Here is a 14,377-nt window from a genome sequence, read left to right as displayed (position 1 = left end):
AGAGAGATACAGTTTACTGAATACACTGCAGAGGCATGCAGACTATACTAAACAGAATACTTCATGCCGTCTATATTTTAAATTAGACTCATCATAAAGCAAAAGAGGTGGTTTCCTCTGATTGTCAACACAGGTTTCAGTTTTCTTTAATTACAGAGTTAAAAGTAAGAGATTCTAACTCAAACGCTTTTAAAAGGAGTGTAGAAAAGTAAGCATGTGTTGATGAGCCTGACCAAAATAAATGTAAATCCAAGACAGTGGCCACCCTTACCACTGAGGAAATGAGAGAAATATGCTTTCTTATTCTGGATTATTCCATGTGATCCCAGGTCTTACAGAAGAAGCGGCAAGATAGTAAGAAGCTAGCCTCACTTTCCATCCAGAATGAGAGGCGTGCCAGCGAGCTGGAGCAGAATGTGGATCACCTGAAATACCAGAAAGTGCAGCTCCAGAGAAGGCTTCGTGAGGAGAGCGAGAAAAAGAAGCACCTGGATGCAGAGATTAAGAGAGACCAGCAAAAAATCAAAGTAATACTGTCCATACTTCCTGCTTAGCATTGTATGAGATGGCAAAGGCTCGGGCTGAAGCCCAGGCTCATTCAGCTGCCCGGAGTAGTGTCTCTGGCCTTGCCTGTGTTTCAGTGATGTCCTCTTTCCTGTAAAGCTCTCGGCCACATAGTAAAACCCGTTAATCAACTCTGAGGACTGCCTTGAAGGTTTTGACATTACAAGTTAAAATGATAAAAACTCAGATCTTTAAGGATGTCACTAATGTAAGCTTATAAAGGTCACTTTGTACACGGTACCATTTGTAAAGGACTGCTCATTTTCCAAAGTGCTTTGCCGTACGCTGTTCCTGCTGCTGGGTGGGAGAGTTCAGCTGGAGTGCTAGCATCCCCTTCAGAGTGCGAGTGAGCCAGTCTGCATACCGGTGTTCTATGGAGTGGATAGCTGGAAAGGAACATGGGCCAGCCTGCGATCTGGAGCCAGGCTGGCATTGTGTTCACCACCAGCTTTCTCTGCTCCTGCACGAGGTGCATGGAGAAAAGCATTAGCCCTCCCTGAGTTTGTTTCTTCTTAACTAAAGTTGACTTCATCAGACTTAGCTCCAGGACTCTGGAAAAGAAGTGGACAATCCTAAAAATACTTCCTAGCTCTGTGTGCCAGGCTCCGTACTGTTGAAACAGCAAACAGAACTCAAGGATGCAGCATAATTAGAAATGCCCTAGGATGTTTTTAAGTGACGACTTATTTCTAGAGTGGTTGTAGAGACTCGGGAAACAAAAGACAATGGCGTCTGTTCCTGCAGCACCCACCTTCCTCCATTGCCAGCACCCCAGATTAGATGTATTTTAACATGGGTTTTAATCTGCCTTCAGACCATTTCAAAGCCAACACAGAACCTAGTTATGGAACTTACGACATATTTGCCCATTCTAAATTTTTTTGGTGGTGGAGTGGTCTTTATTATCCCTTTCCGTTTAATTAATATAACCTTTAGAGTTCAATTTGATCTGTTTTTAAGTTTTTTTAATTGATATTTATTGAGCTCTACATTTTTCTCAGCTCCTCTGCCTGACTCCCCCTCCCCAATTCAACCCTCCCCCAAGGTCCCCATGCTCCCGATTTACTCAGGAGATTTTGTCTTTTTCTACTTTCTACTTCCCATGTAGATTAGTTCTATGTAAGTTTCTCTTAGTGTTCGCATTGTTGTCTAAGTTCTCTGGGATTGTGGTTTGTAGGCTGGCTTTCTTTGCTTTATTTTTAAAAGCCACCTATGAGTGAGTGAGTACATGTGATAATTGTCTTTCTGTGTCTGGGTTACCTCACTCAAAATAATGTTTTCTAGCTCCATCCATTTTCCTGCAAAATTCAAGATTTTTTTTCTGCTGTGTAGTATTCCATTGTGTAAATGTACCACATTTTCTTTATCCATTCTTCGGTTGAGGGGCATTTAGGTTGTTTCCATGTTCTGGCTATGACAAACAAAGCTGCTATGAGCATAGTTGAGCATATGTCCTTGTGGCACGACTGAGCATCCTTTGGATATGGATATATATATATCCAAAAGTGGTATTGCTGGGTCCTGAGGAAGGAAGTTTCCTAATTTTCTGAGAAATCACCACACTGACATCCAAAGGAGTTTGTACCAGTTTGCACTCCCACCAGCAATGCAGAAGTGTTCCCTTTACCCCACAACCTCTCCAGTGTAAGTTGTCATTGGTGTTTTTGATCTTGGCCATTCTTACAGGTATAAGATGGAATCTCAGAGTCATTTTGATTTGCATTTCTCTGATGACTAAGGATGTTAAACATTTCCTTAAGTGTCTTTCAGCCATTTTAGATTCCTCTGTTGAGAGTTCTCTGTTTAGGTCTGTAGTCCATTCCATTTTTTTATTGGATTATGTGGTTTGTTTTGTTTTGTTTTGTTTTTTTGTTTTTTTGGTTTTTTTGGTTTTTCAAGACAGGGTTTCTCTGTGTCTTTGGAGCCTGTCCTGGAACTAGCTCTGTAGACCAAGCTGGTCTCGAACTCACAGAGATCCACCTGCCTCTGCCTCCCGAGTGCTGGGATTAAAGGCGTGCGCCACCATCGCCTGGCTTGGATTATGTGTTCTTTTGGTGTCCTATTTCTTGAGTTCTTTGTATATTTTGGAGATCAGACCTCTGTGAAGATCTTTTCCCATTCTATAGGCTGTCGTTTTGTCTTGTTGACTGTGTCCTTTGCTTTACAGAAGCTTCTCAGTTTTAGGAGGTCCCATTTATTAATTATTTCTCTCAGGGTCTGTGCTGCTGGAGTTATATTTAGGAAGTGGTTCCCTGTGCCAATGCATTCAAGTGTATTTCCCACTTTCTCTTCTATAAGGTTCAGTGTGGCTGGCTTTATGTTGAGGTCTTTGATCCATTTGGATTTGAGTTTTGTGCATGGTGATAGATATGGGCCTATTTTCATTCTTCTACATGTTGATATTCAGTTATGCCAGCACCACTTGTTAAATATACTTTCTTTTTTCCATTTGATATTTTTTCCTTTTTTGTCAAAAATCAAATGTTCGAAGATATATGGATTGATATCTGGGTCTTCTGTTCAGTTCCATTGGTCCTCCTGTCTGTTCTTATGCCAATACCAGGCCGTTTTCAGTACTGTAGCTCTGTAGTAGAGTTTGAAGTCAGAGATTGTGATGCCTCCAGGAGTTCTTTTATTGTACAGGATTGTTTTGGCTATCCTGGGTTTTTTGCTTTTCCATATGAAGTTGAGTACCATTTGAGGTCTTTGAAGAATTTTCTGGGATTTTGATTGGCATTGTATTGAATCTGTCCATGCTAAATTTTTTGTTATAATTTTTTGTTGGAATATAATTTCTTCACCATAGAATGGGCTTTGATATATTGTTAAATTTTATTTTTATTATAATTGTTAACTTTTCATTCTTGCACTTATGTGTGTGTGTGTGGAAGTCAGAGGACAAGGTGCAGGAGTCTGTCCTTTCCTTCCACTCTCCTCACATCTGAGGACTTTGTGAGTCAAACTCTTGTCGTCAGGCATGGTGACAAGCGCCTCGCCTACTGAGCCAGCTTGTTAGCCCTGTCAATTTTCATGAAGTATGACAAAATATATATAATATAAAACTTACCATCCAATGCTTATAAATGTTTAATTATGTGGCATTAATTATATTCACAGCGAGGTGCAGCCATCATAGTTGTTTTTTAAACATTGTCAAGACTTCAGAGAGAAACTCCGTAACTGTTAATAGCAATCCCTGTCCCCCTTTCCTCCAGCTCCCAATAAGCTCTGATGGATCTTGTCTCTGTGAATCTGCATTTTCATATATTTCTTGTACATGGGATGATCCGTCCCTTGGCATTTGTTGATGCTGTAGGACCTGTTGGAGCCTCACCCCCCTCCCTGTGGCACTGGGCGCAGTGTGTGTGTGTCAGCTCCTGAGGCTGTCATCAGTTTGAAGCCAGCCTGGGCAAACAGCAAGACCATCGCCCCTCTCCTAACAGGGTTTCTCTGTGTAGACCTGGCTGTCCTGGAACTCTCTCCACAGACCAGGCTGGCCTTGAACTCACAGAGATACGCCTACCTCTGCCTCCCAAGGGCTGGGATTAGAGGCATGCGCCACTGTGTCCGGCCTGTTTATTCGTTTCACTTTTACCCATCAGTGGACGCTGAGGTTGGACTTTCTAGCTGTTGTTCATAAGAACGTTGATGTGGTATTGTTGCCTTTTAAATTTACAAGTGTTTAAGTTCCTTTAGCTTTCTGAGGAGCTGCCAGTGGCTGGGTTTCTATAGCAACAGCAGCATCATTTTTGCATTCCTACTAGCAACACAGAGTAGATTTTATTATAACATTTTCTGGCCTCGAACTCACAGAGATCTGCCTGCCTCTCCCTCCCTAATGCTGGGATTAAAGGTGTGCGCCACCACAACCTGGCTCTTTTTATTTATTCTTATACATCACATCCCGAGTGTAGTTTCTTCTCTCTCCACTTCTTCAGCTTCCTCCCCCACACATCTCCCTCTCTTCCCCAGATCCACTCCTTCATTTCCCTTCAGAAAAGAGCAGGCCTCTCAAGGATATCAAACAAATCTAGCATAGCAAGTTACAGTAAGACCAGGCACATCCCCTCTCGTTTAGGATTTATGAGGAAAGGGCAGGCAAAAGAGTCAGAGACAGTCCCCACTTCCTCTGCTGGGCGTCCCACAAGAACACCAAGCTACACAACCATAATGTATATACAGAGGACTTAGCTCAGACCCATGCAGGCTCCATGTTCTGGTCTCGGTGAGTTCCTGAGAGCCCTGCAGAGTCAAATCTGTGGACCATATTCTTCTGTCCTTGACTCCTCTGGCTCCTACAGTCTAGCCTCTCCCTCTGGTCTGCCTCACATCAGCTGCTGGATAAAGCTGGATAATGACTGGGCTAGGCGCCAGTCCATGAGTATAGCAGGATATCATTAGGAATCATTTTATTGACTTTGTTTTGTCAGCCGTGTTTGGTTCTCTCCCAGGTCTCTCTGGGAGGTCCAGCCTTAGGCTCCTGGCCCCCAGGGACTCTCAGGCATGGGCTCCCTCTTGTGGTCTGGGCCTCACTTTGGACCTTTATTGGCCTCTTCCATAAGTTTTACACCACATTTACCCCAGCAGGACAAGCTGTAGGTTGGAGGTTTTGTGGGTGGTGGTCCCACCACCGGAAGCCTTGCCTGGTTACAGAAGATGGCTGGTTTAGGCTCCACATCCCCCATTCCTAGGAGTCTTCATTAGGGTCAGCTTCACAGATTCCAGGGAGTTCCCACTGCTCTAGGTTTTACATTGGTCTCCTAATGCCTCCCCATTTCAAATCATCTCTTCCAGTACTCTCTTCCTGTTCCCATGCCCACCTGCTCTACCCACCCTTGATATCTTTTCTATTTCCCTTTTCCAGGGAGATCCACGCGTGCCCTCTTGAGCCCTCCTTGTTATTTAGCCTCTCTGGGTCTGTCGTATGGATACCCTTTACTTTACAGCTGGTGTCCACATATAAGTGAGTGCGTGCCGTGTCTGTCTTTCTGCTCTGGGTTACTTCACTCAGGATGGTCTTTTCTAGTTCCATCCATTTGCTTGCAAATTTTATGTTTTCATTTTTTTTTGGCAGCTAAGCAATACTCCATTGTGTAAATGTACTACATTTTATCTGTTCTTCATTTGAGGGGCATCCAGGTTGTTTCTAGTCTGTGACTCTTTTGAATAAAGCTGCTATGAACACACTTGAGTTAGTGTCCCCACTGTAGGATGGAGCATCCTTTGGGTATACTCCCAAGAGTGGTATAGCTGGGTCTATGAATAGATAGATTCCCAGGGTTTTCAGGAACTGCCATACTGATTTTCATAGTGGCTGTACAAGTTTATGCTCCCACCAGCCATGGAGGAGTGCTCCCTTGCTCCACATCCTCGCTAGCATGAGCTGTCACTTGTGTCTTTGATTAACTGTCCTGACAAATGTAAGATGGAATCTCAGAGTTGTTTTGATTTGCATTTCCTTGGTGGCTAAGGATATTGAACATTTCTTTAAGTGTTTCTCAGTCATTTTAGATTCTTCTGTTGAGAATTCTGTTTAAATCTGTGCTCCATTATCTGGTTTGTTGATGTCTAGTTTCTTGAGTTCTTTATATATATTGGGTAGTAGCACTCTTTCAGATGTTGGGTTGTGAATATGACATTTTCCCACATGGACCTACTATATTTGGACGTCTCCTGATTCCCCCTGCTATCCCTTTACCCCCTCTCGCTCCTGTTAATCCCTTTCTCTTCTAATCCCACTTCGCTCCCCTTCATTTTCCTCTTTTATTTATTTTGCTGTTTCCCACTGTTCATTTGAGTTGTGTACAGGAGTGTGTATTCCTTACCAGCAGCTATAACACTGCAGAGAGTGTTCTCCCTCCCCTGTCAACTGCTCACAAATCCTTGTTGGGGGGAGGGGGCCATGGGTCCCGCCCCTTTCCATGGCAGGGTGTTGAAAGGCCCAGTCATATGGGGTATAATGCTATTCTGTTTTTCTATTTTGAGGCAAGGTCTCATATAGTTCAGCCTGGCCTCCAACTCACTATTTAACCAAAGATGGCCTTGATGGACATCTGATCCTCCTCTCCCTGCGTGCTGGGATTCCAGGCTTGCACAGCCATGCCCCGTTTATGTGGTGCTGGGGACTGAACCCAGGACTTCTGCCTCCTAGACAGGACTTGTACCAGTTGAGCTGCGCCCTCATCACATCCCTGCAGTGTTTTTTGTTTTTTGTTTTTTTATTTTTTGGTTTTTCGAGACAGGGTTTCTCTGTGGCTTTGGAGCCTGTCCTGGAACTAGCTCTTGTAGACCAGGCTGGTCTCGAACTCACAAAGATCCTCCTGCCTCTGCCTCCCAAGTGCTGGGATTAAAGGCGTGCGCCACCACCGCCCGGCCCCTGCAGTGTTTTTGATGTCAAGTCCAAGGCCATGAAGAACTTAGCCTGTATTTGCTCACAGAAGCTGTATGGTTGTAGCTTATACAGTCAGCTTGTTAATCTGTTTGGTGTTGGTTTTCATATTTGATGTGATGCACGGGCCTGGCTTCATTCATTTGCATGTAGAATTATAGTTGTGCCAGCGCCCTCTGTTAAGGATGCTATTCTTTCTTCCTGATGGAACTGACAAGGGTGTTGTCAAAACTAAGTTTGGGTTGGGAAATGGAGGACATTGGTTGAAGGGTACAAAGCTAGATGGGTGAGTCCAGACTTCTGATGGGCAGATGACTGACGACAGCTAACAAATGGTGTATTTAAAGAAAGCTGGATCTAATGACTCAGGCTTGGAATTCCCACATTCAAGGGGCTGAGGCAGGAGGATTGCAAATTCAAGGTCAAAATAGGCTGTATCTTGAGATCCTGCCTCCAAAAAACTTGGCCCCTGGACTAGAGATTGTGAAGAGTAAAGGAACAAGGTAGCCCAGCATCCTCAATCCTGGGTCCCAGGGCTAGGGAGGGGCAGAAGACCGCACTCAGGGTGAGTGTCAGAACAGAGGGCAACCCAGAGGAGAAGTAAAAAGAAGGGGTGTGGGTCAGTGACGCAGCTAAAGGTGGGAGGCAGAGGCCAGACACCCAGGATAGCTCAGCAGACAGGGAGGGGAGTAGACAGGGCAAACCCATCTGGTCTGCTGAATGCAGTTAGAGATTAGTTGAGGGGGGCAATGAGCATGAAGGAGAGAGAGAGAATCACTGGCTGTGCTCAGGTGCTGGCCCTGACTGTTGAAGTCTGCATGTGAGCGCGGGTGCTGGGCTTGCTCTGTATGGTCCCTCGTACAGCCTAGCATGGGTGCTGCGCCTGTCTGTGGGCCACTGGACTCTCTGGCTTAGGTCACATCCCCACCTCATGGAAGACTGTGTGGTTGAAAGTTTCCCTCCTTACTTAGAGGTAGTCTCCAGCTCAGATCTCAGAATACAGCCCTGTGACATTTGTTTTGGATTTTCCGAGTGAGACATCCCAGGAGGGACCGTTGCCTCTAACTTGTCCGTGCTGTTTGAGTGCTGAGAAGAGAGGGTTCTCCTGGTTTCCTTCCCTCTGCCAGTGTAGTCTGCTGCAAGCACCTCCTCTCCCTCCCCCCCTTCCTCCCCCTCCTTTCTTCCTTCTCCCTCCACACCCTCGGTCCTATAGAACTACCTGTGCAGTTTCTGAGGCTTGCCTTTGTCCTGCTCTGTCATTCTGTAGGCTGCAGTTGTCCTTAACCAGTCAGGGACAGGCCCTCTAGGACAGACTCCCCACTTTTCTCCTCTCTTCTGTTTTCCAAACTTCCCTTCCTTTCTTTGCTGCTGAAAATGGTGTTTGCCATTGCCTACCACCTTGGAGGGCAGTGCCCTCCAGCTGTCCCTGGAGCAAGTTCTAGAGGGCAGCCTGAGAGTGGGTGTTACTGCCATCTTCCGGAATGTCGGTTGCCAGTTTGTAGTGTTTCTAATTCTGTCTCTGTTGTAAGCCACTCAGGGCCTTGGTCTCTGTTCTTCCATCCATATAAGGATCAGGCCTGCCTGTCAGACTGTGCTTTGGGGGTTTCACGTAACACAGGCCAAAGCTTACCTCAGACACAGTGCTGTCTAAATCCACGCTATAACCTGCTGAAATGAAACTCTACCTACAACTTGAACTTTTACACTCTGCAGTAATTGTTCAGTGTAGGTATTCCAGGAAAAGAAACAGATTGCTCCAAGTGTAGTAAGATTATATTCATTCCTTTAAAGCAAAGAAGCATGCTCAGTCCAAGAGGAGGTAACTTAGTCTGTCTGTCCACTTCATACTTGTCTAAAGCATTTCCAGAGCATAGAATGGCTTGTTCACAGGCTTGTCTTCCCTGCTTTGTCTTAGCTGCACTAGACTGGGAACTCAGGGCCTTTTATGGATGAGGCTTGCACTGGCCACCTGAGCCGCATCCCTGTGATGAAGATTTGGCTTTTGCTTGGCTTTGAGACAGAGTGTGTCTCTGTCACTCAGGCTGGCCTACAGCATGTGCTCCTGCCCCAGCCTCCAGAGTGCTTTGGCTACAGTCATAGACAGACACCATACTGAGCTTTTGCAAAGAAATATGGGAGAATGTCTAAAATTATGGGTTGTGCTGTGGTGCTGAGCTTTATTAGTTATACCCACCTGTTTCCTTCTTACATGGAGTTTACAGTAGTCCTGTTTCCGTGCTGTCTCTGCAAGGGACAAATGTAGCAAGCTTTCTTGTTGGACTCTCTTTGTACGGCCAGCCCAAAAGTAACGACATAGAGACTTGGATTTAATTATGAAGGCTTAGTCTTACCTTAGGCTTGCCCCCAATAGCTCTTATAACTTAAACTAATCTGCATTCTACCAAGTGATGTCTTTACCTCTTCTCATTTCTGTGTGTTCAACTTGTTCTGTATCTCTTGGTATCTTCTGCATGCCCAGATTCTTCTCAGTTTTCCTCTGCCTGGAAATCCTGTCTATGCCTCTTGCCTAGATACTGGCCATTCAGCTTTGTAGACAAGTTCCTGTCCCACCTGGCCCTGCAGCAGTTCAGTCCCAAAGAAACACACAGAGGCTTGTATTAATTATAAACTGTTTGGGGTGTTAGCTCAGGCGGCTCTTAGAACTTAAATTAACCCATAATTCTTGTCTATGTTTAGCCATGTGGCTTGGCACCTTTCCGTAATAAGGCATTCTCATCTTGCTTCTTCTGGGCCTGGGTGGTGACTGACTCAGCCTTTTCCCTTCCCAGAACTCTCTTGGTCTGGTTGCCCTGCCTATACTTTCTGCTTGGCTACTGGCCAGTAAGTGTTTTTATTAAACCAGTATGAGTGACGAATCTTTACCATGTACAAGCATTATCCCATGGCATTTCCCCTCTTTTTCTTTTCAAAACAAGAACTCTGAATCTAATCTCTTTAGTTTAGATTTTTTCCTGATCATTATTTATAACAACTTGTAACCAACACACTAAATAAAGACAAACATTCATAATCCATTTTTTTGGGGGGGGAATGTGGGCCTAATTTTCTAGGCTACTTCCTGTTGACTGGGGGCACTGATAATCTTATGGGGACCCAAAGAAAATTTAGGATTATGTTCAAATCTTGACTGGAGTAGTCTGTGAGGCTGAATTCTCTCAGCCAGCAGTCTTGAAGCTTGTTCTGGTTGTAGAACTCAGAGGAAGCAGCAACATAGTTGCTCTGAGATGTTGGATCATCTGGGACATCTGTTCCTATTGGAGACTTTTCAGGGGTTCTTCCTTGATCAAACCTGATTTTTCTTTATGCAGAATGAATCCACAACCTCTTATTTCCTGTGAAAACAAAAGCAAAACCTCTTTCCCAAAGTAGCATATCTTTTGACTTATATTTTGAAGTCAAGATATTTTTAAAATATATATGTTGGTTTAACCCAGAAGCATTTATAATCAAATGTCTTTGAGCAGCTGTTGCTCCTTCCTCAGAAGTCAAACAATTCAAAGACAACACAATAACATACAGTATCCAGATTCTCTGTGTGTTTTCCATCTTTATGTGGCTTTAAAAAAAAAACTCTATTTCTTTTTCTTTTTTGATTATCTGAAACAGGGTTTCTCTGTGTTTCTCTGACTGCCTTGGATCTCACTCTGTAGACCAGGCTGGCCTCTTAACTCACAGAGATCCACCTGTCTCTGCCTCCCCAGAGCTGGGATTAAAGGTGTGCACCACCATGCCCGGCCTAGCTCTTACACTTTCAATTAAGCCATACTCCTTATTTAAGCTCTGCCCCGTGGTGGTACCCTTATTAGGATGGCATATTCATCTCCTGCTCTCTGTGTCTGGCAGGCAACTCCTGACCTGCCCTTCTTCCCATCATCCTTAGTTTGGTCACCCCATCTATACTTTCTGTCTGTCTACTGGCCAATCAGCACTTTATTAAACCAATTTAAGTGACAAATCTTTACAGTGTACAAGAGGACTATTTCATAGCAAGCCTCCCAAGTAGTAAGAGTATAGGCGTAAACTATGCTCTGCTAAGCACAAAATTTAACCGATTGAAGTCAGTAGATAAAAAAATTATGAGGTGGAATCGCTGTGAAAGTAACTCACGCTTTCATCCTCTGTACTTCTCCATCGTAGGTCAGTAACAAGCCCACATATAACCAAACATCTGCTCAAATTACTCTGAAAATTTAAATAATCCTTAGGTCTCTTGAGTTAGAAGGCCAGTCCCCTTGGTCTCTTCCTTCCATGTTTCTTTCCCTGAGTTGCTGTCTAGCACATGTGAAGCATCTCATCCACGGCCTCCTTCCTGACTTCCGGTATCAGTAGTAGAGGAACACCATGAGCATTGGGCGTCTTGATTCAGTCCTGCATACGTGGAGGGAAGCTAGTGGAGTTGGGGAGTGCTCTCAACAAGGCTTGAGTCTGTCTGACCTTACAAGGCTTTTCTCAAGCTGTAGGCTCCCATTTTTAACATGCTTACCATTTTTAATTCTGCATATTTGGGTGTGTATGTGCCTGTGAGCACAGGTCCCCCAGAGGTCAGAGACACCCGATCCCCCAGAGCTTGTGGTACAACGGTGGTGAGCCCCCCAACATGGGTTCTGGGCACTCAGGTCTTCTGCGAGATCAGCACCCACTCTTAACTACCAAGCCGCTGCTCCAGCCCGAGAGGGATTCTGCACTGCACTGCATTCCTACTCCAGCTCAGACACAGCGCATCACAGGTGTGCGAGGGCCACAGTCTCGGGAAGGAAGAGAAAACACGCGGAGATCTGTAGCACAAAATGAGAAAGCTTCAGTTTTGTTAGCAAACCCTGACCTTATTGCCTTGGAGCCAAACTAGCCTCACTCTTCATCATATTTTGCTCTTGTAATAGGCGTGTGAATGCTGAGAACCCCTCTAAGACGGTGGGTGTAAACGCAGCAGGGTACATGTGGCATGCATGTGGCTGTGGGGTCTGACGAGCATTGGAAGGGATGAGGGAAGCGGAGAGAGCACAGAGAGAATGCTCATCTGAGTATTATCGAGAGGCGGGGAGTAAAGGTGAGTAAGGCGTTTTCATTTCTCTGTGTGCAGGACCTGCAGGTAAAAACCGGGCAAGGAGAAGGTCTGACCCCAAAGGCTGAGGACCTCGATGGACTTAACTCGAACAGAAGAAAAGGTCCTTTTAGAGGTGTGGACCAAGTCCAGGTTGGTCAGCTCTGTTCAGTATTTCTAATTCTCTTCAATTTGATGAGAGAGAGCCTCAATATAGGTTAAAAAATAGAAGATTCTGAATAAAATCTTCAAACGTTAGATTTTTTTGTTGCTTGTTTGTAAAATGTTCTGTATTTCTTTAAAAAATGTTATTAAATTATTTCTCATCCAGAAATGTGTTATCATCTTATGTTGGCAGAAATGATTTTTTTAAATATTGTATGAAATCCATGTTCTAGATTATATTTAGTCCCATTAAAGACAGATGTCTTCTCAGACAGCTATATTTTTAAAATCCAGAGCTCTACTTTCAAACAGAACCAAATTATGTATGTACTATAACATATTATAGTATTTTTGTGTTATACTTTAAAATAAAACCAAAACCTGTAAACTAAATTCAAAGGTCAAATAAATTAAAAATATTTATATAAGAAAAACAGTGTAGTTAAAATTGTAATCATATTCAGAATACAAATGCATCTATTTAAATTTTGAAAATATTTACATTTTACATATTTTAATAGTAACATTTAGAGCATGGCCCTATTCCCATAGATACCATTTACACTCAGAAATATCTTCAACAGTTGTCTTTTTGTCTATTGGAAACTCCACTCACACTTGAGAGACGCTATAAATATTAACTTAATTGTGGATTCCTAAGGCTAAACTGAGGTGTTTGAACAGGTACAGTGTGGTGTGGGTTGACAGTGCTTACAGGATCATACTTCATAGGTCTGTTCTGAGATTTGGCTGCCTTTGCATCTCTTTTGCTTCGGCTGCATTGCTCCCTTTTCTCCTGCATTTTTATTACCTTGTGGTCTTTGTGCAGTTGCTTTGTGACAGGGTCTCAGGTAAGCCCAGATTACTCTGAAACTTTCCTGTGTAGGTGGATGGCCCTGAACTTCTGATCTTCGTGCTTCTGCTCTGGAGTGCAGGCATGGGACCCCGTGTCTGGTTCTCACTGTCTTAGTATAGATTTCTAGTTCTTTCTAGGGGGCCCAGGAGAGACCGGAAAACAGTGCTCTGTTGACATCTCTGTTTATTTGTTGTTTTAGTGATTTAAAGACATTTCAATGTGCTTGTGATGGCATGTGTTTTAGTCGTGTTTTATGTATGTCTCTTCTTGCTCCTGGTCGTGTCTAACAGAATACTATCACGCTTTGTATGCCCTCCCACCCTTCATTTTGTTTTGTGGCCTTTGAAGTTGACAATCTACAAAGTCAATTTCTTTTCCATGGAGTATTTATTCCATTGGTTGATTGAATAAGGCATTTATTTACTTACTCATTTGACCTTGTATCGAATGCCATCTGCAGGCCAGGCAGCATAGGGAACTGGTTGTAGGGAGCTGACCAGACCGCCCTTGCAGTCCATCGAGTAGCTGGGGGGTGGCAGGCTGAGAGAGCAACTGCCAGTGGGAGCCTAGTCTCTGCAGCAGTGATCTTAACAGACGTGAAGAAAACCGTGATGCTTTTGTCAGGCAGAAATAGCTGGAGTGTGCCACTGTGGGCCAATAAATTATAACTCCCTATAAAACAACACAGGAGCATGCTCTCAGAATCATCAGAGCCATGGGAACAGGAACTGCTCTGATAATTGTAGCGTTCATTTTAAGTTTCAGTCTCTTGAAATGGTATAATTTTTGTGGTGGGGGAGTAACAAACCATAGTGTTTCTTTTAATATAGAAATTGGATGAGCAAAAGAAATGGTTAGATGAAGAAGTAGAGAAAGTTTTGAACCAACGCCAAGAACTAGAGATGCTGGAGGAAGACCTGAAGAAACGTGAAGCCATTGTCTCTAAGAAGGAAGCCCTGCTCCAGGAGAAGAGCCAGCTGGAAAGTAAGAAGCTGCGATCTAGTCAGGTATCATGCTTGTCAGTTTTCTCTGCTTCTGGGATATGCTCTCTCTAAAAGGGAAATCCGGATCTGGGTAAATGGCTAAGAGACTAAGAGCACTGGCTGCCCCTCCAGGGGTTTGAGGTTTGATCTCAGCACACACATGGAAGCTTACAACCATTTCTATACAACTCCTGTCCCAGGGAATCTCTTCTGGCCTCCTTAGGCACCAGGCATACACATGGAACACAACCATACATTCAGACAAAACACCCTTAAAGCATAAAAAATTAGAAAAATTAAAAGGTAAATCACGAGCTTATTAAGTAATTTGCTTTCTGTGGGCTGGAGAGATGGCTCAG

The 14,377-nt window shown here is 44.0% G+C and overlaps 1 protein-coding gene across 1 annotated transcript in view; it reads left to right on the top strand.

Moving 5' to 3' along the window:
* The window catches only part of Kif27 (kinesin family member 27), a 75,378-nt gene that overhangs the window by 40,082 nt on the left and 20,919 nt on the right, over positions 1–14,377 (top strand). The window contains exons 10-12 of the mRNA XM_005355288.3: positions 330–527; positions 12,054–12,167; positions 13,866–14,042. Of these exons, the coding sequence (XP_005355345.1) occupies positions 330–527; positions 12,054–12,167; positions 13,866–14,042 (489 nt within the window). The remainder of the gene's footprint in view (positions 1–329; positions 528–12,053; positions 12,168–13,865; positions 14,043–14,377) is intronic.

Source organism: Microtus ochrogaster, chromosome 16, assembly GCF_000317375.1.
Source record: "Microtus ochrogaster isolate Prairie Vole_2 chromosome 16, MicOch1.0, whole genome shotgun sequence".
NCBI classification, from domain to species: Eukaryota; Metazoa; Chordata; class Mammalia; order Rodentia; family Cricetidae; genus Microtus; species Microtus ochrogaster.
Note: the sequence above shows the minus strand (reverse complement) of the source record. Positions and strands in the feature narration are given on the sequence as shown.